Here is a 24,599-nt window from a genome sequence, read left to right on the forward strand (position 1 = left end):
TCGTGAAAGCAGCAATAATCCAAGATTGCAGACCGAATCAAAGAAAAATTGGAATAAAAAGCAGTTTATTCTAGCCTGACATCTTCATACTCAGTTCTAGTCAGAATATGAGCCTGATACTGCTCCACTGGGCTGTGATTATAGGATTATGTTTCAACCGAACCAGGAAAGACCTCAATCGGATAGACCTACAACCAATCAGAGCAACGGAGTGATGCATAATTGTCAACAGAACTCAACTGCATGCACGCTGGAAGTAGAAGAAGAGGAAGATGAGTGTAAACGATCTTTGCCGGTGTTGTAAAAAGAATTTAAGAATACAGAGAGTTTACCAACTAGATTATAATATGCATATACAAACAAATTCTCTGTTTAGGATTAGAACGAATTCAACACAAGCGCTCTTTGGTGATGTGAATGCTTGATCATCTGTCCATCATCGTATAAAACCCATTCATGAAATGACAATTTCATTGGTCCGACCAGCTCTGATTCGAGCATAGCTGCTTCACAACAGATCAAGTCCAGACCGAACATCCCAAACTCAAATACTGTGGTCAAGGTTAAATTCAGCTGCCATCCAGGCTTAGTTTATTTAGCACTGAATAGTTTATACAGTGCCTTGCGAAAGTATTCGGCCCCCTTGAACTTTGCGACCTTCTGCCACATTTCAGGCTTCAAACATGAAACTGTAATTATTTGTGAAGAATCAACAACAAGTGGAACACAATCATGAAGTGGAACGAAATGTATTGGATGTTTCAAACTTTTTTAACAAATCAAAAACGGAAAAATTGGGCGTGCAAAATTGTTCGGCCCCCTTAAGTTAATACTTTGTAGCGGCACCTTTTGCTGCGATTACAGCTGTAAGTCGCTTGGGGTATGTCTCTATCAGTTTTGCACATCGAGAGACTGAAATTTTTGCCCATTCCTCCTGCAGAACAGCTGGAGCTCAGTGAGGTTGGATGGAGAGAGTTTGTGAACAGCAGTTTTCAGTTCTTTCCACAGATTCTCGATTGGATTCAGGTCTGGACTTTGACTTGGCCATTCTAACACCTGGATATGTTGATTTTTGAACCATTCCATTGTAGATTTTGCTTTCTGTTTTGGATCATTGTCTTGTTGGAAGACAAATCTCCATCCCAGTCTCAGGTCTTTTGCAGACTCCATCAGGTTTTCTTTCAGAATGGTCCTGTATTTGGCACCATCCACCTTCCCATCAATTTTAACCATCTTCCCTGTCCCTGCTGAAGAAAAGCAGGTCCAAACCATGATGCTGCCACCACCATGTTTGACAGTGGGGATGGTGTGTTCAGGGTGATGAGCTGTGTCGCTTTTACGCCTAACATAACGTTTTGCATTGTTGCCAAAAAGTTCAATGTTGGTTTCATCTGACCAGAGCACCTTCTTCCACATGTTTGGTGTGTCTCCCAGGTGGCTTGTGGCAAACTTTAAACAACACTTTTTTCTTCTTGCCACTCTTCCAGAAAGGCCAGATTTGTGCAGTATATGACTGATTGTTGTCCTATGGACAGAGTCTCCCACCTCAGCTGTAGATCTCTGCAGTTTATCCAGAGTGATCATGGGCCTCTTGGCTGCATCTCTGATCGGTCTTCTCCTTGTATGAGATGAAAGTTTAGAGGGACGGCCAGGTCTTGGTAGATTTGCAGTGGTCTGATACTCGTTCCATTTTAATATTATCGATTGCACAGTGCTCCTTGGGATGTTTAAAGCTTGGGAAATCTTTTTGTATCCCAATCCGGCTTTAAACTTCTCCACTACAGAATCTCGGACCTGTCTGGTGTGTTCCTTGTTCTTCATGATGCTCTCTGCGCTTTAAACGGACCTCTGAGACTATCAGAGTGCAGGTGCATTTATACGGAGACTTGATTACACACAGGTGGATTCTATTGATCATCATTAGTCATTTAGGTCAACATTGGATCATTCAGAGATCCTCACTGAACTTCTGGAGAGTTTGCTGCACTGAAAGTAAAGGGGCCGAATAATTTTGCACACAAAATTTTTCAGTTTTTGATTTGTTAAAAAAGTTTGAAATATCCAATAAATTTAATTCCACTTCATGATTGTGTTCCACTTGTTGTTGATTCTTCGCAAAAAAAAATACAGTTTTATATCTATGTTTGAAGCCTGAAATGTGGCAAAAGGTCGCAAAGTTCAAGGGGGCCGAATACTTTCGCAAGGCACTGTATATAAAAAGTATGGTCTGCAATAAAACTAAATCAATTTAAAAAATCTAACTTCTACTAAAATACCCAACAGGTTTGTTAGTCAGGTTTTTGTTTTTCCACAAGCTACAAAAGGTAAATTACACCTAGAATATTTCCTGCATGATTAAAACCAAAAGACTAAATGATCTGACTCTGACAAACTGCTTGCAATCACAGAAAGATCTCAACTATCTCTCTGAAGCCAAGTTGCAAATACAAAGCATGTTTGCGTGTTTCTGCACATGAAGTTCATAATCTGTGTAAACTCAAGCCAAAATCAGTTAATCTAATATCAATTAATCAAACACTCAACAACACACTCATTCATACAAATCTTTCATTAGCATTCCTGTAAATGTAAGTCACTGAATAAAAGCATCTGTATAAAATACAAGTCAAAAACCAACCAAAAAAACTCACTTTCTAACATATATGCAAAGAGAAAACAGCTAGGTGATAATTTTTTTCATACTGTAGAAATACTAATTACAGTATCAAACTTGGTCTTACAGTGCAAAAGGTAACCATCCTAACTATGGCACGTACACTTCCATAGAAAAACATTCTTTGTAAGTGAAGCTATAATGGCCTACATTTACATAAATATGAATGAATATTAAATAAAAAGACACACACACACACACGTGCGTTTTTTTGGGTGATGGTACATTTTCAGGCATCTGCTCACTCTCAATTTATAATGCACAGCGCCCTATTAATGAGTGTTATTCATCATCATCTCAAATTACACTAGAAAATTTAGGGTATAACAATTTTCTACAGGATCAAGTCACTTTTAACCATGAACAATCACCCTTCCTGTTCAGATTTCGGAAGATATTCACAAACTTGTAAAAAAATTAGTTGTGTGACAAAATTTTAATTAACATTTTTCTTGAATTATTCATTTTTATTCCCTGATAGAAAGTTAAATGTGTATATGTTCAATACTGTCAAAATACTTAAAGTGCCCATATTATGCTTTTTTGAATATTACCTTTCAAGCAGTGTGTAATAAACTATATTGGCAAAAATTTGCGGGCGCCTGCCTTTACATGCACTTGAACGTTCATGACATCCGATTCTTAATCTCTAGGGTTTAATATGGAGTTAGCTCACCCTTTGCAGCTATAACAGCTTCAACTCTTCTAGTAAGGCTTTCCATAAGGTTTAGTAGTGTGTTTATGGGGATTTTTGACCATTCTTCTCTAAGCGCATTTGTGAGGTCAGGCACTGATGTTGGACGAGAAGGCCTGGCTCGCAGTGTCCGCTCTAATTCATCCCAAAGGTGTTCTATCGGGTTGAGGTCAGGACTGAGGTGCAGACCAGTCAAGTTCCTCCACACCAAACTCACTCACCCATGTATTTATGGACCATGCTTTGGTGCACTGTTGTACAGTCAGGTTAAAACAGTTAAGGGGCCAAGCCCAACCCCTTAAAAACAAGCCCACACCATAATCTCCCCTCCACTAAACTTTACACTTGGCACAATGCAGTCAGACGAATCGCCAGCGAGAAGCATGATTCATAACTCCGGAGAACATGTCTCCACTGCTGTAGAGTCCAGTGAAAGCGTGTGTTACACCACTAGATCCGACGCTTTGCATTGCACTTGGTGATGTAAGGCTTGGATGAGCTGCTCGGCCATGGAAACCCATTCCATTAAGCTCTTTACGTCCTATTCTTCAGCTAATCTGAAGGCCACCCAAAGTTTGGAGGTCTGTAGCTATTGACTCTACAGAAAGTTGGCGACTACTGCACACTGTGTGATTGCACTCTGATTTTACGTCGCCTACCACTTTGTGGCTGAATTGCTATTGTTCCAATTGCTTCCACTTTGTTATAATACCACTAAATATTTAGTAGTGAGGAAATTTCACAAATGGACTTAATGCACAGGTGGCAACCTATCTCAGTACCATGCCTAAATTCACTTAACTCCTGAGAGCAATCCATTCTTTCGCAAATGTTTATAAAAGCGTCTGCATGCCTAGTGCTTGATTTTATACACCTGTGGACATGGACGTGATTGGAAGACATGAATTCAATTATTTGGAGGGGTGTCCCAATACATTTGGCAATATAATGTTGTTGTTTGTGAATGTAAAGGTTAAGGATGTTTTAAAGATCAAAGTGTGCAACGGATAAAGTTATTGTCTCCTAATAGAAAGAATTGATTCTGAACTGCTTACACAAGTAGTCAGTAATTCCAAAATTCTGCACTGCGAATCCACTTTGGATGTACTTTTCCAAGGATGAGGACTCATGCTGGAATTGTTACTGTTCGTATCACTGTGTGTACAAGATCTGTGGAAGTGTCTGAAGCTGAAATGGTATGGTAATGGCCATTATATCATATGGTAATGGCCATTTTGTTTCCGTCACATGCTTTAAGCGCTAGTCCAGTCATCACAGACTAGGCAATCTGACCAATCAGAACAGAGGACTGAATATTTTATCAAAATGTTTCAGACACTGGGAGAAAAGAGGTGGTGTGAGAATATTAAAGTGTTTTTTTTACCTTGGATGCATGAAAACCTATTCTAGCAGACAACCAGGAGCCTTTTATGCACTATTATGCCCTATTTAGCATAATAGGGGCACTATAACACAGCCATTCAAATATATATTGACATAAATGTAGCATAAATGATACTGTACAATATGGGTCAGTGAGATTTTTTAGATATAGTTTCTGACTATTTCAGTGCATGAAATTGTCTCGACACTGGAGCATGAGCTCTTGAAGCTCCGTCCTCTTCTAGAAAGGGGGCTGGGAACAGCAGTTCATTTGCATTTAAAGGGACACACACACACAGCATTTTTTTCCTCATCGCAAAAAGTGGCAATTTTAACATGCTAAAACAATATGTTTCTCTTGTGCTCAAAAAGGAAGCATTTATTTAATGCAGTAATGACAGTAATATTGTGAAATATTATTGCAATTTCAAATATAAGTTTAAAAACAGTCTTCAGTGTCACATGAGCCTTCAGAAATCATTCTAATATGCTGATTTGCTGACCAAGAAACCATTATCAATGTTGAAAACAGTTGCTTCATATTTTGTGGAAACCATGACCATTTTCCCCAAGATTCGTTGATGAATAGAAAGTTCAAAAGCATTTATTTGATTTACAATATTCTGTTCCATTATACAAGTATTTACTATCACTTTTGATCAATTTAATGCATCCTTGGTGAATAAATGTGATATTTTCTTTAAATTCTTACTGACCTCAAAGCTTTAAAATGTATATTGATTCATTCAAACACATCCTCTTTGATACAGTCTCTCAATTAAACTGAATAGGATTCCAAAACATTCTCAATAACAGTGCAAATCAGACTCTCTCAAACAACTATTCTCTTGCTGTGCAGCTGTGCGGTGTCATTGGAGAATAAGGGGGCAGTAAACACTGACACACACAATTGCATGCTTGCATACACACACACAGTAAATTTAAGCAGCTTTATAACTGTCAGATGCAATGCTGTTCACCTGCTCCCCTTCCATAAGAAATCTCCCCCCAGTTACTGCCCAGCAAATTACACTGCCAATTACAGGCCCATTCACACATGCACACTTAGCAATTGTCATACTTAAAAAAACATTGTTTCATGATAATTTCACTGATGTTCTTGACAGATTCAAATGCAACTTTATAATGGCCATACCATACAGTTTTTGTTTTCTGATTGGCTCAATAAAGCACAAAGCACTCCCCTGACTAATCTCTGCTGGTCACAGACAAAAACAATAGTTTAGCCCAACTTTAAAGACTTCCCCTCCCCCTTCCAGCGACATCTCATCTATTGTCTAATGACCTGTTTACGGGGGCGGGACAATCTGGCACTCACATGAGATCGACCAATAGCAAACCACAATCTTCCAATCAATTCCCGATGAATAAAATCCAGACATGTCCTACATTCTTTCCTGTAGCCATTTCACTCTGATTTAAGTCACAATAGGGAAGAAAAAACTCACAACTTCTGTTTCATTCACTTCATGACTTGAAATTCTTTAAGTTAACTTTCATTCAAACCTTTACAGCCCTTCCCACCATCTTGCGCTATTCCTCCCGCTCATCCTCTCACTCTGAGAGGTGATGTCAGGATAATCCCTGATTGGTGGAATAGTTTGAGTGACAGATTGATGGAGTGATGCTGTAGTGTGTTTTCACAGACCAAGAGAGGTCAGAAGAAGTAATGAGGCCATCAAAATGCAGAAACAGAGAGACTTGAAAACAGAAAGGGGTGGTTGGTGTGGCGCTGGAGCTGTTTTTTCTTGCTCTTTCAAAACAGAAAAAATTAAATAGTTAAAATTCACTTAAATATCTCCCTTGCCGCTATCAATCTCAAAATAAATTGTGCCAGTCATCAATGATTTGTAGTCATGATGATTTAATTGATTTGATTACTTGATTTGAAAGCTACAGTGGAGGACTACGTTTTCAGTGAATAACGATTTTTGCGATCCTTTTGTTTTTGTTATTTCAGCAAAATGCAAGTGCTTATATAGACACATTTCCAAAATACCTTTTTATATATTTTTTATGATGTTTATTTTTTTTAAACCAATCTTTTGACTTTGTAGTGAAATGTGACCTGGACCAGTTTCAAAATAAATGATACAAGCTGCAACTTACAAGATGACTCTTTGGGTTTTCCGCAGTTGTGATGAAGACCGAGAATTATGGGTAAGTGGCCAAATATGCCGGTCCTCCTCTGTCCTCCTAACTGCAGATAGCTTAATCATCAAGCCTCGGTAAACAACATCAGCTAAATACAGCTCTCTCGCTCACATTTGCTCACTCTCACCCTACTTTTATTTGCTCAGAATGACAGATTGAAAAGAGAAAAAATAACTGTGGCTTTGAAGATTTGCTGTGGGGAGGAGTGTGGGATGTATATAGACATACAATATAAACAGCTGAGGTGTGTGAGAAAGAGTTGTCTACTTTACTCTACCAAATTACCTCATGTCAGGGATTAGAAGGGGACGGGCCAGAAGGATGATGGGAAAAGTAGAGAAGGATGGGTTGAAGTTGTTTTGATAGACAGAGCAGCAGAGAGAGGGTGAGGGGGGTTCTGTTGATCTCAGTTGGGGGTGACAAATATTACATAAAACAGAAATAGAAATGCAAAATAAAGAGAATACAAGAACATTCTCCGCATTCTAAACATATGGCAGTGTTTCTGGAATTCAAACCAGAATATTTAAATAAGTCTGATCATAAGACATCAGGAAATGAAAACTGACCCTATTTGCTCTCTTAATGCAAATCATTGGTGCTGGCTTAAAAAAAAGAAAAAAGATTCATCTTTGCAATTTATATAAAAAAGAATAAATAAATAAAATAACATGATCAAATATTTATTATAAAACATTAAATTATTTAAAATTTTCCATTTAAAAATAATTATGAAATTAAATTAAAAATAAAAATAAATGAATAATTCCTAACCTAACATTTCTTCTCATTAAATATCATGTTTTGCTTAGAAATAAATCACATCATAAAGGAAAAATGAAGGGAGCGGTACTGCAAGTTGATTTTAGAAAGTGAGTGGGTTGTACATTACCTCCGGTATTTGAATGGCATACGGCTGGTTGTGAAATGTTGGAGAATTGTCATTTACATCCCCGATCTGAATGTTCACTGATTCCTTGACAACCTAAAAATCAAATGAAATCAAATAGGAGAGGCTTTTGAGAACATTCTAGTATTTCTACACTGAATCTCATATTTTAACTCATAAAAAATAAATTAAAAAATCTATATTAATTAAACAGTATTTTTTTTTCGTGTGATGCAAAGTCATTTCTGCATCATTACTCCAGTCATCAGTGTCCCATGATACTTCAGAAATCATTCTAATATGCTGATTTTTAATGACTTGCTGAATAAAAGTATTCATCTTTAAAATCATAACTTTTGAACAGTAAAAGTTTTATAGACTTTAGAGACGGACGGACGGACGGACGGACGGATGGATGGATAAAAAGATGGACGGACAGAAGGATAAATAGATGATAGCTAACTCACCCCTTGACTGTCACTGACTGAGAACTCCACCTGCATCTCTGACTTGGTCTGAAAAGACAAAAACAAAACACACACAAACAAACAGCAGCATTATATCACTAGTGTCAACTCCAGTTGGACAGTCATTCTTTTCTTTCACCATTTGCTCATCATTTTCCGCACCTCCCTGTCGAGCGGCTGTCTCAGCCACACCACCCCAGTCTTCTCCTGCACAGCGAAGAACCGCATGGCCTCTTCCCCGACCACACCGAAAATCAACGGCTCTCCGTCCGGATCGACCGCCTGCAGCTGGGTAATGGATGTGCCTGTATACACACACAGAGACAATGAATGACTTGAAGGCGTTATATTATGAAAAGCTGAATTTCCCTTAAAGGGCTACTTCACCACTGGCAAAATGGGCTTTCAATAAAACCTGGCTGCCTAAAGAGTAGAAAGAAGAAAAGAAGAAATCTGTGGTACCTGACTAGAGAAAAAAGGAAAAAAAGCCTTAACACCCATAATGCACTAGGCATGTTGCCGTCCAAGGCCACACTCACCAGTCTGCTATGAATACGCTTACCTGAGTCAAATACCACCTTGCTTTAGTAGGAAATACCACTTAGCAAACTTTTAGTCATAATGGTGCTGACTTGTATTTTTTCCCGGGTGCAAGAATTCAAAGATTAAACGTTTAGCGGTAGGAGTTACTTTCAGTTTCACTGTAAACCCGAAAAAGTTGGCAGAACTCAAATTTGAGGCAAGTTATATACATTTTTTTAAGTTGAGAAATGTAAAGTTTAAATAAGCAGAACTTGCTGATTTTTATTTTGTTCTCATACATTTGAATTTATCCTTACTTGAAATATTTCTATTATATGAAATAGAAATTTCTATTATATGAAAGCTTTTTTTAAAAAGTTTTACAAAAACTTTTTACATTTTTGTAATTTTTACAAAATTTTAAACTATCATGTAACCTCAACTTATATTTTTAGGAATGGAAACTTGGTTAGCTTCAACTTGGTTAGCTTGGTTAGCTTCAACTAAATTCAATAAATGCTACCTTGCTAATTGGTTACACAATGCTTTGCATAGCATTGCACTTTCTGAATGAGGGCAGCAATTTGAATATAATAATAATAATAAGTCTTGGGCTACAGGGTGATATGGCTGCTTGAATATATCTGTTCTCAAATTAAGCTCATGCTCCACTCATCCGCTCATGCACTACTCCATGATGGTAACCCTACAAAAAAAAAACAACATAAAAAATAGCAAGCATAAAAAAAACATTAAACAGTACTAAACATCCCACTTAACCTTTATCTTGTTAAAAAAAACAAAACAAAAAAACATAACTCTTAATTTTACTATTTACTTTTGAGTGTTTAATAGAAATAGAAATCCCAGCCCAGTTTCAGTTCAAATTGATTATTAAATTAAATTAAAGGTGCACTATGCAACTTTCCATCCACTGGAGGGTGCCTATTCAAAACAAATGCGTAGTTTGATGACGCAAAGTTTGAGCGCAGCATCTTGGGACATGTGGTCTTCACCTCACAGCCGGTGGAAAATAGGACTCGGGCAGAAATTACGTTCATACATGCGGTTATTAACGTTACTGTAGTATAAAGCAGAGCAGGGCCGAGTGTTATGGACCTGAGCACGGCCTCTGGAGCGATTGTTAAACAAATACCCGCCTCGCGAATACCGGGACTTTTATTATGACGGGACACAGTCACCGGGCGCGCGCACTGATCCGCTCTTCCGGTTATGATTATGAGGTAATGCAGCTCTGTTTATCATATTAGATACATTTAAGTGTGTTGAAAATGATGTTATGACGTTACTTCGTGCGTTCACTTGCTCACAATGCTAAGAGTAAAGCGCTCCTGCCAAATAAAACCCGAAACCGAGGCTAGCGCAGATAGACACAATTGACAGGCGACTTCCTCAAACGTTATGCTGAAACATCCCTGTCCTTAGTTAAAATAACAATTTTCTCACAATTTACAAATAGTTGGAAACATTTGGGATATTGTAAGTACTCAACTGAACAAAATATATAACACCGGCCTGGTGGTTTTTGGATATATTACTGCAAAAATACTACATAGTGCACCTTTAAAATAAACAATTTCATAAAACTCAAAAAAAAGAAACAATTCAGATTACTTAAAATGTGTCCGTTTAGTTAACTCAAACAAAACAAAAAAGTTCAAAATACTCATAAAAGTTAATTAGTTTGAACTTGTTTGAGTTGACGCAACTCAAACCAATTAATTATTTTGAGAGTTAGGGATTAAAGTCTTTCAGGGAAGGATCTAGAGCGTTGTAAGCGGCGGCTAAGGACGGCAAAGAATCGTAAATACAGAGAGAACGCTGCGACAGAAAATCTGAAAAACCACTGTGTTCATAGTTAACATTTCAGTCTGGATGGCCAGGAACACAATTCACATACACCGTCCTGTCAGTTCCATTCAATACCAACCACCCCAGGACTCAAAAGTAGAGGACTGATAACCACATTCTAATGATGTGTGCATGTGGCTTAGTTCTGATTTTTGGCAATTAGTGTCTCCTGCAAATCGGAACAAAATATCTGTTTAATTGTGTAGTATATTTTTAGTGTTTCAATTGTTTTCATTAGTGTTTTAGGGTTAATGTAAATTTTAGGGTTTGTGATGTCACTAACCTGTGAATAAGCTTGTTTTAGTCCCTACCAGCCAGGGCTTGACATTAACACCCGCCAACCCGCCAAATGCGGGTAGATTTCAGCTGTGGCGGGTAAGGCAGCCACTCCCACTAGCCACTTTGGCAGGTTGAATATAATTTCAGCCAACAGCCAAGTGAAATGCGAAGACCGTCGTATCACAAAATTAAAATTGTCTTACAATTCTTTATCAATCAACTTGCAGTAAGTGAAGGCGGGATAGGTGGAATCGCACTGAATGACAACAGAAGCGTGCAAGCTCTGTCACGCACAATCAGTTCTCCTTGTCAGTGTTGGGCAGTAGCATCGCTAAATTAAGCTCAAGCTCAATTTGGAAACCAACTGCCAAGTCGCGGATATACTTCACTTTCTACGTTCCTTTATGCCTCGCGCAAACGCGCACAGATGCGCGCAAGCCTTTCAAAGGACTCCTTTGGCAATGAGCGCGGAAAGACGGGTTCGTCGCGTGCACTAGATAAGCACACTATCTAGTAGTTGACGTTTGTTTCCGAGCGCTCAGTTCGCTGTTGCACGCACGTCATCCGCCCGGTGACAAAAGAGAAATCGTCTTCAAGTTTTAAAATAATCTATTGTGTCTCTTGAATAAACACCTCTTATTAAAAGCATCGGGGTCCAGCCTGGCCACCTCTTGATATGAACGAATGAAACTTTTCCATGGAGAACACTTCCATGAAGTGCCCAAGTCTAAGTTGAGCATAAATGCAAACACATATCATACACATAGGCTACAGATGAGCATACACACACTCTCAACACCTGGTTTTGTTAATATTATGGATCACGTTTTTTTTTTTTGCCAAATCGATTTTGACAATTTTTGAATAGCCTAACTGAAAAAGTATCCATGTCTATCTGCTTGAATTTTATTGATCACAGAGATAGCGTTGATTGGAATGAAGTTTCAATGTAAAATTGCCAAGTTGCTGTAGCTTAGCTTGCCACATTTCCTATAGGAGGCTTCAGTGTAGTGAAGCTTAATTTAACGTAGAGTCGGCTCTCTCACCCTGCATGTGAACGTTTGAAAGGGTTTTAAATCTTCAAAATCAAGTAAAATGACTCAAAATCAAGTAATTTAGGCATGCCAAAGTCAACTTTAATCATATCAAATGTAATTTCCAAACTGCAAATTGTGGCCGGTGAAAATGCTGAGTGGCTAGTAACTTTGGAAAACCACTAGCCACGGTGGCTGGTGAGCAAAAAAGTTAATGTCAAGCCCTGCTACGAGCCGTTTGTTGTAGTCCTTAAAGAGAGATTTCTGCAAAATAAAATATCTCCCTTTGCTTTGAACTTTGAGCGTCATAACTTTGCAGATGTTGTTTTAATGCTCAAACAGCAACATTGCACACTAAAGTTACAAAAGCGAAATCATAATCAAGCACTCATTTAAATGAAACTTCCTGCAGATATTTCAGTCAGGTGTAACGTTCTGACCTTGAAAAGTAGTTATTTTATTTATTTATTTGTTTATTTATTTATTTTATTTTTCATCTCTCATTAATCAAAATCTAAACAAACTAACCCTTTTAAATTAGTTTTTTCACCTCTTTATTCTCTCATTCCTTCTCAATATCCCAAAACCTGCTACAATATAACCAAAAGCAACAATGGCATCCTCAAAGCTCTTTATACATCCCACACATGGAGTCTGCGTGTGTGTGGTAACAGGTGTGCGTTTATGAAGACACCTGGCGAGGGGGTCCCTGACTCATTCCAGCTTTAGTTCTGCTGACACGCCAGACGCCTAATGCTGCAAATCCTACATTAATGAGGAAGACCAACAAACAGATCCGGCTGAATCCCTTCCACAGCCATAAACACACACACAGAGATTTAGACTCAAAAGTATATTTACACACATTCAAATGCATTCAAATAAACAGGTAAGGCAGAACATGATGTGAGAAACACCAAGGCCATGGGTTCAGTTCCCAGGATGAAATGTAAACTTTAATCCACTTTGGATAAAAACCTCTGCCAAATGCATAAATGTATAGCAAATGTATCCCATAGCAATCAATATACAGTATATAGCTGTTCGGGTCAAACTGTGCAAGCACCTCTTTCAAATCCAGACACATCTAGCAACCACAAAGGTCAATCATTTAAACCACATGCACACATACACGTTTATTAAATACACAATACTGTGTAAAAGAGAGGTGAAACACCTCTAATTAATGGGAGGATTTATGAACTGTACTCTGTTTATAATGAGAATTATGCAAATTCTGCTGCTTTCAGTGTGAGTTATAATTTGGTTGAAGACGGTGCAAATTAAGCGTTTTATGTTACACTCATTAATAATAAAGACTTTTCCCTCTCTTTTTCCTGTTTTTAGGGTGGAGGGATCCATTGTGTGTGGTCAGAAGAGGGAATGCTGGGTAACAAATGGCTGTTCTGGGTCAATGATGTGTGCCTGACTATAAAGGGATTGTGGGATATGTTAAGAAGAGACTAAGGCCCTGTCCACACGAACATGGGTATTTTCAAAACCACAGATTTTCTATGCGGTTAGGCCGTTTGTCCATACGCAAACGCACCATACAGACATTGAAACCAAACTTGACACGGTCGGCAAAACTCCTGCCAAAGTGAACATTTTTAGAAACTCCAGTTGGAGTGGTGTCTTGCGGTGATTTTGGCTTGTTGTATCAGAACCGGAACTGGCAAGAACCTTTTTTCCAGGCTTCTGATTGGCCAAAATGGCTCTATACACTCTAAAAAAAATGGTGCTATATAGTACTAAAAGTAGTTCTTTGGCTTGTAATCATAGGGGAACCACTTTAAGTGCTGTATAGCACCAAATCTTGGTAATTCCGTGTTTCTTCACCAGTTCTTTGGGATGACTGAAGTGCTATATAGCACCGTTACCATATACAGAACCTGTTAAGCCCCTGTATGGTTCTTCAGCGGTTCTTCACCAGTTCTTTGGGATGATTGAAGTGCTATATAGCACCGTTACCACATACAGAACCTGTTAAGCCCCTGTATGGTTCCTCAGCGGTTCTTCACCAGTTCTTTGGGATGACTGAAGTGCTATATAGCACCGTTACCACATACAGAACCTGTTAAGCCCCTGTATGGTTCTTCAGCGGTTCTTTGGGGTGGTAAAGGTGCTATATAGCACCACTGCTGTACAAAGAACCTTTCAAGCCCCTTTAAAGGTTCTTTACACACCAAAGAACTACTTTTGGTGCCGTTTAGCGCCATTATTGAGGAAGAAATAAAATGCGATATGGCACCTCTTATGGGTTTTACATAGCCCCATTTGACAAAGGTGCTTATTAGAGCACCTTTAAAGATATGGTGCTATTTGGCACCAAAAGTGGTTCCCCTATGATTACAAGCCAAGAACCACTTTTAGTGCCAAATAGCACCATTTTTTTTTTTTTTTTAGAGTGTAGTTAGGGTTATAGTGCCACCTGTTGTTTTGGCATGCTCTTGACAACACTTCATAGCGCGTTTTGCATTTTCATGCGGATGTGATTTTTTACCCTCATGAAATTTCCCATTTACATGTGTGTGGACTAGGCCTAAAATATGTGTAAAAGTCAATATGCAAGACAATCTGTGGCTCTGTTTCAAAACCCTGAGCTGCCTTAACAAACTAGTTCAGTAGTGTTTGGCATTGGCATGTTGCTAAGCTAACAACATGACACTCAAATAAAAAAATGTGTTGTGTTTTTTGATAATTACATTTTAAATTATTATACACTTTTATTTAAATTATATTCAATTTAAATTATAAATTATTTTATTTTTTGTTTTTTAATTATATTTAATAATAAAAATAAAACCGTAAATTATATTAAATATTTTAAATGATTACAAATATATGTTTACAGTTATGTTTAATATAAATTATATTTCTAAACATTTCTCACTTTGTCCTTTATCAATGTTTTACTTTTCACAATTCATAATGGGATTGCATTATGCAACATGACATTCAATGCAAAAAAATATATAATTCAAATATATATTTTTTTTAATTATTCTAAACCATTTTTATAGTTGTATATGAAATGAATTAAAATATAATAGCATATTAAATATAATGATTATAAATTATTACAAATATATTTTATTTAAATTCATTAGAAATTATATGTATATATAATCAATATGATTTCATCCTCCATCTTTGATGGGTTTTTTCACAATGTATTACATGATTGTATTATCTGCAACTTTACACTTTGTAAACTTTAAACTTTACATGTAAGCACAAAACTGCATAATAAAAATAAATTAGGTATTTTAAAATGTATTCTAAACCATATTTTTGTTATTAAAATATATTTTATAATGTATAATATTTATAAAGTGTTTTAAACATTTAATATATTTTACTAGTTTTTTATATTTAATTTAAACATTTCATTCTTCCATCATCGTAATGATCTATGGACTATTTCAGCTGTCACAATGCATTATGCTATTGTGTTATCTGTGAATTACGGTATACATTTAATTTGTCCTCAGAAGGCAACAGTCACACTGCTTGGCATTTGGAAGCACACTGTGTAGGCAGCTTACTAGGTGTTGAGACAGAGCCTTTGTGTTGGTGTGTAATGAGTATGTAAGTGCGTTTATATACAAGTATGTTTAAAGCAGTGACACTCACATTCTCTTCGTTTATCTCTGGCTCAGGCTGATAGATGATGCTATTTAGGCCTCAGTGAGGCCAGTATTATGCTTATGACTGATACAGCGCACATTAACAGACCCCACAGCCGAGAAGAACTGACAAGAGCAATGTGCCCGCGGGCTCATCTATCTCTCTCGCAGTCACAGGCCATCTCAGCAAGTCTGTACAATGTTTTATTTCAGAGAATGTAACTCATGTTGAACGCTGACCGGACAACACAAACACAAACTCCTGGACAAAACAACATTAAGTCAGACTGCCACAGATGATTCACAAACAGAAACCTGAACATTTGTGAGCAGCCTAAGGGATAGTTCATTCTTTAGTCATTCTTTACTCACTCTCATGTCGTCCCGAACCTGTATTGACTTTCTTTAAGCTGCTCTCTCCATTACAAAAAAGCAAATAGCGACCAGAGTTTTTCAAGCTGCAAAAAGTATTGTGCACGAGTCATAAGGACTACTTTTATGTTACTGAATAATTACTTATAATCTAAAGCAGTATAAACAAAAAACCTACTTGAAAAAGGCACTGTGGATATATAATGGTACTTTGATATACTATGCACTACTGAATGACTACAAAATACTATGGTATTTAACATTCAGTGCATGTTATCCCACTGAATATCACATTGTTTTTGATAAGTGACAGAAATACTACGCATTTTATTTTATTTTATTATTCTCATGTCATTACAGACCTGTGTGACTTTCTATTGTTTAACACAAAAAAAGAATGTTGGCTTTCATTAAAATGTCTGTGACACGTCCAAACTGGTGAAAGAAATAAAACAGTAGAATTTCTCAGATCATACATCCTTAGAAGAAGTATCACCCAAATAAAAAATAACTATGACTTTCTTTCTTATGCATAACACACAAAAAAAATGTTGAGGTCCAAACATTACTGGACCCCATTGTCTTCCATTGCATGAAAAAAACGAGACATTTTTCAAAATATCTTCTTTTGTGCTCCACTGAAAAACGTTATACTGCTTTGGAATGAGATGAGATGACGAAACGTTCCTTTTTTTGAGTGAACTACACCGGACGTGACAGTTTTCATCTCGAGGCTGTCTACACTAGATGTCCGTTGCAAATCTATTTGTTATATCCGTATCAAGGTATTTGTACGGTCCTCTAATGTCACTGTATTACTGTAACATGATACTGAACCTGATTCTTAGTTCGTTAGTGCATACAGTATGTGAATGAAATTCACATTAATGAAACTTGTAAATTACAACGTATAGGTGGCTAACGTGTGTGCGGATAAAAGAGAGAGAAATAAAACAGACAGAAAGAGAATGAAAGATAGAGTATGAGATGTGATTGTGTAGAGATGCTGGCAGTCAAGTGTTTTATGCAGCTCCTGGTCTGTTGGAGAGCAGGCCGCTGGGGCCAGTAAATCAGCTCAGAGAGGGCATCCATCCCTTGATAGATCAATAGACTTTCAGCCCCTGTGACTACACAAAAGCTCCTCTGGGGGCCCACAGGGGCCTGGGGTCACCACTCCACCATCACACCGCCAACTTTATTACCATCATCTCAACTGTAATGTTGTACTGCAATACAGAGACATACTCACAGAAACAAACAAACACACACACAGAGAGTTCAGAGAAACACATTTGAAAACAATGAAAAGCAGCATCCTAAACCGGACCCACAATGACTCATAGAAGAGCGGTGGGACCACCCATTGCAAAGAAATATCACAAAATAGATCTAGCTAAAATCTCAATTGCTTCTCCTAGACAGTGATGACAATAAATTAAGAGCAAATGGAGATTTTTCTGCTATCCTGACCTTTCTCCTGAGAGGAAAAACTCATCTTAGAACAGATTTGTTTTAGAACAGATTCAATGTCAAGATTAGTCTGCAATAAAACATCACAAATCTCAATACAAACGTATCTGATCTGAAGACCAAATGATCTGAGCTATGCTAAACGCATTCATTTTCTTGTTCTGTACTGTCAATATTGTCTCATTTGTGTTTCTCTTTTTCTTAATATTCTAAAAAAATAATAGAAGCATCTTTAAAGAAGCATCTGAGGCAAAACTTGTACATAAATGCAGATAACTTCATTAAGGCAACGCCCACACAGTCAGTTTTTGGGACTGACAGCCACATCTACTTACAGGTGTGAGTTTCGAATCATCCCGTTCAACTTACATTAGCCCCTTTCACACTGCGATTCCGGCAAATACACGGATAATGCGACCCGGCATTTGTTCCCGGGCCGCTAGATTTGGTCCATTCACACTGCCAGGGAAATACCGTAATATGTGTGCTTTCACACACAACGCTTAACGGTCCCGGGTCGAGTTGACACGTGACATCCTGATGTGACGTATAATGTCGAGCGATCTCCGCTTCAGCGCGGATAGTAAGGAGCTCCGTGGTCTCGACTTGTGTCCAGTTTGCGCACATTTCTGCTAGTTTAATTTTAGTTTCTTTTGTATACGAACACTCTCTGCGTTTAAAACACCGACTAGCTCTTCTGGCACTGCAGGGTTGTAGTATTGAAAAAACAAGCTCTAGGAGTCGCACGATAACTACGTACACGTTGCGGCATTAGTTTCGGCTTTTGTTCACACAGCGCTCGTCCCGGGTCGAATACCGCAATATTACTAGGTCCGCGACCCGGGTCGAATTCGGTAATCAATCCCGGGACGTGGTTGCTTTCACACAGAAGGCGACCCGGCAATGTTCCAGGAATATTGCGGGTCCGACGTGCAGTGTGAAAGGGGCTTTAGAGACTCAAACACCTACATAATCATTTCTAAATGACAATGAGTCGCCTATGTCTGTTAAACCTTTGACAAAATCACTCTGGAACATTCAAATCTACATTGACAATGGCGCTGACCAAAAGAAAGCATTTTGTGTAGGTAGGAAACAGCTTCACAAACAGACGGGAGCTGCTCTGCTTGCGAACAGCAAGTGGATTTAAAACCCATTGAGCCCATTAATAATGACAGCAGGTATATTTGGATGCTGTCACTTCAAGACAGTTTGCACGGCTTCATGTCACGCATCTCTCAGACGCACATATACTGAAATGAGTTGTCTTTCGCTTCATATTGCGCTTCAACGGTTTAAAATCACCTGTTTTCAAACTGCAATACTTAAAAACGCAAGCAAAAGATACACTTTCGTGACAGTGAAAGTGAAACCACACACGAAAATCCACAACGCACAGTAGACACGCATTTGTGCAGCACAGAGCTGTCCGTGTTTGTTCGCACAGCGCAGGTTTTATGAGAAAAGCGGTTGCTTCGTGAACGTAGCCTAAAAGTGATCACAAAATGGGGCAACTGTTCTGAGCAATCTTGCGGAGCGATTTTGCTTAGGCACTTTCTTATTGAGAATGAGCAACAAAATTCTATCTGGATGCTTTTGGGCCAGTGCATTGGGATCGGTCGTGGGCCAGTGTCTCATCCGGTTACCCGTTGACTGCAACATTGCTTAAAAAGTTACCCCGTGTATCATCACCTTAAGTCTCATGAGCTCTAAAAGAACAACTGAGCAATAACATTAATAATTTGTATTAAAAAATGTATAAATAATTCAGAGGCAGTGTGAGGATAGCTTGGGTCAGTCGACATAACCATTATTCATCCAGTTGGGCAGTGTTGCATTCACACCATCAGGACACATTATTGTTTAAAAGAAAAAACACAATGTAGCATATTGCAGTTTTTTAAGAACTAAAACTATTTTTAACTTGACATTCATGGAGCGAGACACTGAAAAAAAAAAAAAAAAAATCCGCACTTTTTTCGAAGAGAGTTTCTTTCTTACGTTTAACACGAAGATATTTTTTTTTTATTTATTTTTTTTATTTATTTATTTAAGAAACAGGGACAGCGTACAATAAACATTAACCTCAAAGGGAGAGATGCATAGTACCAGGTTTTAGCTCAAGAGCTAATTTTCACCCGTAGTCCCTGGGCAGGCTGATGTTAAGCTACAATATATAAACAAACATGAGAAATAAAATTTATACTTGCCAAAAAAATAAATAAATAAATAAAACAAAACAGAAATTGTACAAACATTCATGTTCACACCTTTCACATACTTTGACCTTAGAACACACACTTACACACATACACATATCTAGTCACATGTGGGAACAAATTTGATTTGATAAAAGCCATTTCTTTACTTGGCGTGTGAAGGTATAAAAATGTGTGCTTTTTTTTAGCTCTGTAGGCAACATGTTCCACTGACGAGCGGCCACACAAGAAAACGCAGAGTTTCCAAACACTGTCCTGCGTTTCGGGATCTTGCATTCACCTCGCACAGTAGATCGTGTGGCTCGAGCTGTTATTTCAGAGCCCAAAGATATGAATTCTTTTAGTGGAGGAGCAGCGTTGTCATGAAGTATCTTATACATCAAACAAAGATTGGTGTGAATTATCAGATTTTCAAAGCTGAGAAACTGGTATTTTACAAGAATATGACAGTGATGGTATCGTCTGCTTTTCTTATCGTGAATCGTTAGGGCGCTTTTATATAATGACTCAAGTGGTTTGAGTGCAGTTTTAGTAGCCTGTGACCAACTTGTCAAACAATAGCGAAAATGAGGAACAATCATGGCATTTAGATAGGCCCCTGAGGCCTCGATTGTAAAGGAATTTCTAATGTATCTGAACTGTGTCATATTAAGTTTTATTGTATTTGTTAACTTTTTTTATATGCTTTTTAAAGCCTAAATTTGGTTCCAATATGACACCTAAATATTTTACCTGCTCTTGATTTAAAACAATTTGTCCATCAATTAAAATATTAGGGTAAATTTGTATTTTAAAACGATTTGTGAAAAACATAGAAACAGTCTTACCTAAATATTTTGAAGTATGTTGGTAACCAGGCATTTGACAGTAGCCTTTGACTTCCACAGAAGGAAAAATCAAGAGTTTGGTTACTAACATTCTTCAAAATATCTTATTTTGTGTTCAACAGAAGAAGGAAAACTCATACAGGTTTGAAACAACTTGATGGTGAGTAAATTATTTGAATTTTCGGGTGAACTATCCCTTTAAGATGTGACGCAAAGATGTGCATTTGAGACATATTTAACATGTACTAACAGTGCAGGAAATCAGGAGTATTCTAACAGGAAATGACTAACATCTATTTAACTTCTGTAATGTAACGCATTTCTGAGTGAAACTGGGGGGGGGGGGGGGGGTCAGGGGATATAGGGTGCTTTTTTACTTCGAAAATACACTACCGTTCTAAAGTTTAAGAGTTTTTTCTCTCTCTTTGTTTTGTTTGGATGCATTAAATTCATCAAAAGTGACATTAAAGTAATTTATAATGTTACAAAATATTTATATTTCAATAACAATAAATGCTGTTCTTTTGAACTTTCGATTAATCAAATAATCCTGAAAAAACTAAATATCAAGGTCTCCACAAAAATATAAGCAGTGCAACTGTTTTCAGCATTGATAATAATAAGAAATGTTTCTTGAGCAGCAAAATAGCATATCAGAATGATTTCTGAAGGATCATGTGACACTTGACTTAAGCAATAAAAAAAATTTTAAATTATGTTTTTTCATACTTTCACAATATTGCTGTTTTGCATTCTTTGGTCAGTATAAGAGAATAAAAACATTCTTAAATCTTTAAAATCACAAATTTGTTAAAAAATTGCCATTCTTCTAATAAAATCGGCAAAACTTTTCAGCAAAAATTTTGCCTCAGTTCCAGTGAAAATGTTGACAGAACAATAATCTAATCTACTCACTGACTGAACCAGCAAAAAAAATAAAAAAATGTTAATATATTTTATTATTGCCCAGCATGATTAATAATAAGACAGAGACATGAAGAGTAGTTAAACCGGAAAGCGCTGTATTACGTTATCTCATTGTCATTTTGTCACGCGTACAATCCAGCAGATATCATCAGTCTTAGCCCTATCGAAAGCGTCGCCTCGCACGCGGGCGATAAACCGCACATGTTCCACGACTGCAACTCTGATACATGATTCACAGCCTCAAATTCATTACCCATTGTGTTAATGGCGGGTGTTTCATTAATAGGGCTGAACTGTAAATCAAAGAGGCTGTTAATTGGCTTTGTGTCATAATCTCCGTCTAAAGCCGTTCTTCATCCGTGTGCCCGTAATGTCTTAACGCCTGAGTTTCCTCTCCACTAATGAGCACAGGCACTGAAGCACAGGGGCCCTAATTTGTTTATAGGCTATTGAAAAAGGTTAGTCCCCCCCCAGAGCATGAGTTATGGTACCCTCCCTAATGTGTTAAGGGAGGAGGTAAATACCATGAGCCGCGTTTGCAGGGGAGAAAAGGTGTAAGCAGCATAAATGATTGATTTGAATTGAGTTCGTTTACACGTTGAACGTAGGCGATGTTAGGTCTCTCTCGGGGTGATCCGTGCAAATCTGTTTCTGCTCATGTTTTATGTGAACATATTTCCATGCATAATTTGACCTGCAATCCCGAGTTTATCCCGTTTGATAGACCCCTGAGGAGTCAACATAATCTAATCTGACCAAACCCCCTTCAGTGACTCGCTGTGCCCCAACCATAAATGACTTTAAATGTCAGAGCGGATCTGATCCCTGTGAGGGTCCGCTCACATTAGGAGTTCACACACACACGCGTTTCTTTTTTTTTGTTGCCATTTGCAAAAGGCAGCAACTGCATATGGAACACAAATACTGCCACAAAGTACACAAGAGATTCCATTTACAACTGATCTGACATCAGTGTGTTGCTAAACTAACACTATTAAATATAATTAGATGTAATTTTTATTTATTTATTAAAATACAACTCAGGGTAGAACACCACCTAATTTCCCAGAATGTTATGTGATTCCTTCCTTTCTATTCGAATTCCAATTCAACTTCTTTTAAGGTGTAGTCAGTTCGATTGAATTAAAAGCCAATTCTTCAATTTAGAATTTTGCCAGAATCTCTACTGGCTGACACATTTCTATGTACCATCATACCTTCCAGCTCTAGTCAGCACATTTACATACAGAGGGGCCGCTGTGTGAGTGTGTTTCACACAGGCAATTTAGGGCACATCCAGGTGGCTCATTTCCATGGATAAACCTCCAGAGAGGACGCTGGGTCAGTCCCTCAGGAGAGCTATCAAACACTACTGATAAAGACTGTGTGCGTTGCCGTGTCAGATCACACCAGTACAATAAATGAACACTATATTCATGACAACACAGGGTTAAGTGCCAGACAGGAACATTATAATAATCACACAAAAATGCTACAAGTTCAACTCAATGAAAAACAGTATAAAGCAGCGTTCGTGTGCTGTCGGGAACAGAGATGCTTGGGCAGGGGACTCAATTTGAGCTGTAATTTACCCCTTCTGGATCCAATTAATCTCAGGAAGTAAATGAAGTGGTGGAAGATTCTGCCAAATATTTATTTGGGACTCTATGTAAAGGCCTTTTCATACCAAGAGCAACTTGACAATGCAAAAAAAAAAAAAAAATATCCAAATGGAATCAAGTGTGACACAAATTTCCGCTGGTCTCTAAAAAGAGTTTGCACACCTTAAAGGCCATCTTTCAATTTAATTTTATAACTAATTTTATACAGAATATTGTATGAAAATGTCAATTTAAAAAAGACATACATAAGAATACATATGTTTTACAACACCCGAACAACAGCAGAAATTAAGAATAAAAGTGCCTGTTCTAAGCTACGCTCCAAAAACCCGCCTTTTCTCAGAGAACGCGTCATATGACGCAATGAACGGCAAACATAGGCGCTGCAGCCCTGGCTCTCATTGTGGGTTTACGTAGTCTGAGAGGTGGAAACAGAAAATAGAGATTTTCGTTATCGTAATTATAGTTATAGTAGGTTTGAGTCGTCACAATGGTGAATTCTGTTGTCACAATGGTAAATCAATAAAAGATCGTTGTTACAATGACTGTATTTACATGAACAGCATATTCCCGTCCTAGCCGAAAGACTAACTGCTTTCATACACATACTCCACAGTACATGTGAGCTCATTTACATTATGTCCGTCAGAAATACTAAGAGGTGAGTAGTATAACAGCCGACTAAGGTCGGAATTCCAGCTGTCCGTTTATGTTGTTCAGATATACGGCCCAAACGCTTGACATCTGCAGAAGCAGAACATGCGGAGCGGACACCTAGGTCTAAAAGCAGTTAATGATTAAACATCAGCTAGCAATTTCTACAAAATTTCACGATAAACTATGTTGTGTAGAAATGCACAGAATGTCTATCCCTATCTGACCGTCACATATGTAAGCTATAGCCTACATCCTACAACATTCATTTAAAATCTGGGATCTAAATTAATTATTTTAAGACACATATTGCTGGCATAGATGGTGACAATCTACATGGATGCTTGAAAAACAACAAAGTCGACAACAATATTGCTAAATATGATTTATTAAAGATACTGCAATGTGATAAACATGGAGACAACGTTAGCCACAATTAGCTATAACATTACCCTGTGGTCACTCACCAAAGCCTCTTTCACACTGCACGTCGGACCCGCAATATTCCCGGAACATTGCCGGGTCAATTTCTGTGTGAAAGCAACCACGTCGCGGAATTAATTACCGAATTGAACCCGGGTCGGAGACCTAGTAACATTGCGGGGTTCGACCCGGGACGAGCGTTGTGTAAACAAAAGCCAAAACTAATGCCGCAACGTGTACGTAGTTATCCCACAACTCTATCTCTCCCCTCTGTCCATTTACCCTTCCCCTTAACTCTCCCTGACCCCCCTCTCGCCTAGGCGGCTCATAATTATACGGCAATAGCCCATTGTAAGAGTTGACATTTATCCCAACTGCAACCTCTTCGCTGTCTGACTCCATTACAAAGAGACCATGTTTACCGGCCGTTGGGTCACTTCCGATCAGAGCGTTTTTCACAACGGAAG

General features: G+C 38.0%; 1 protein-coding gene across 3 annotated transcripts in view; it reads right to left on the bottom strand.

The window, feature by feature from the left end:
- Nucleotides 1-24,599, bottom strand: part of cdh23 (cadherin-related 23) — a 351,845-nt gene that overhangs the window by 243,429 nt on the left and 83,817 nt on the right. For all 3 annotated transcript variants that reach the window (XM_067422478.1, XM_067422477.1, XM_067422476.1), the window contains exons 4-6: nucleotides 8,445-8,587; nucleotides 8,283-8,330; nucleotides 7,819-7,911 (exon numbers count right to left, since the gene is read on the bottom strand). In XM_067422478.1, coding sequence (XP_067278579.1) covers nucleotides 7,819-7,911; nucleotides 8,283-8,330; nucleotides 8,445-8,587 — 284 coding nt within the window. The remainder of the gene's footprint in view (nucleotides 1-7,818; nucleotides 7,912-8,282; nucleotides 8,331-8,444; nucleotides 8,588-24,599) is intronic.

This window comes from Pseudorasbora parva, chromosome 17, assembly GCF_024679245.1.
Source record: "Pseudorasbora parva isolate DD20220531a chromosome 17, ASM2467924v1, whole genome shotgun sequence".
Lineage (NCBI taxonomy): Eukaryota > Metazoa > Chordata > Actinopteri > Cypriniformes > Gobionidae > Pseudorasbora > Pseudorasbora parva.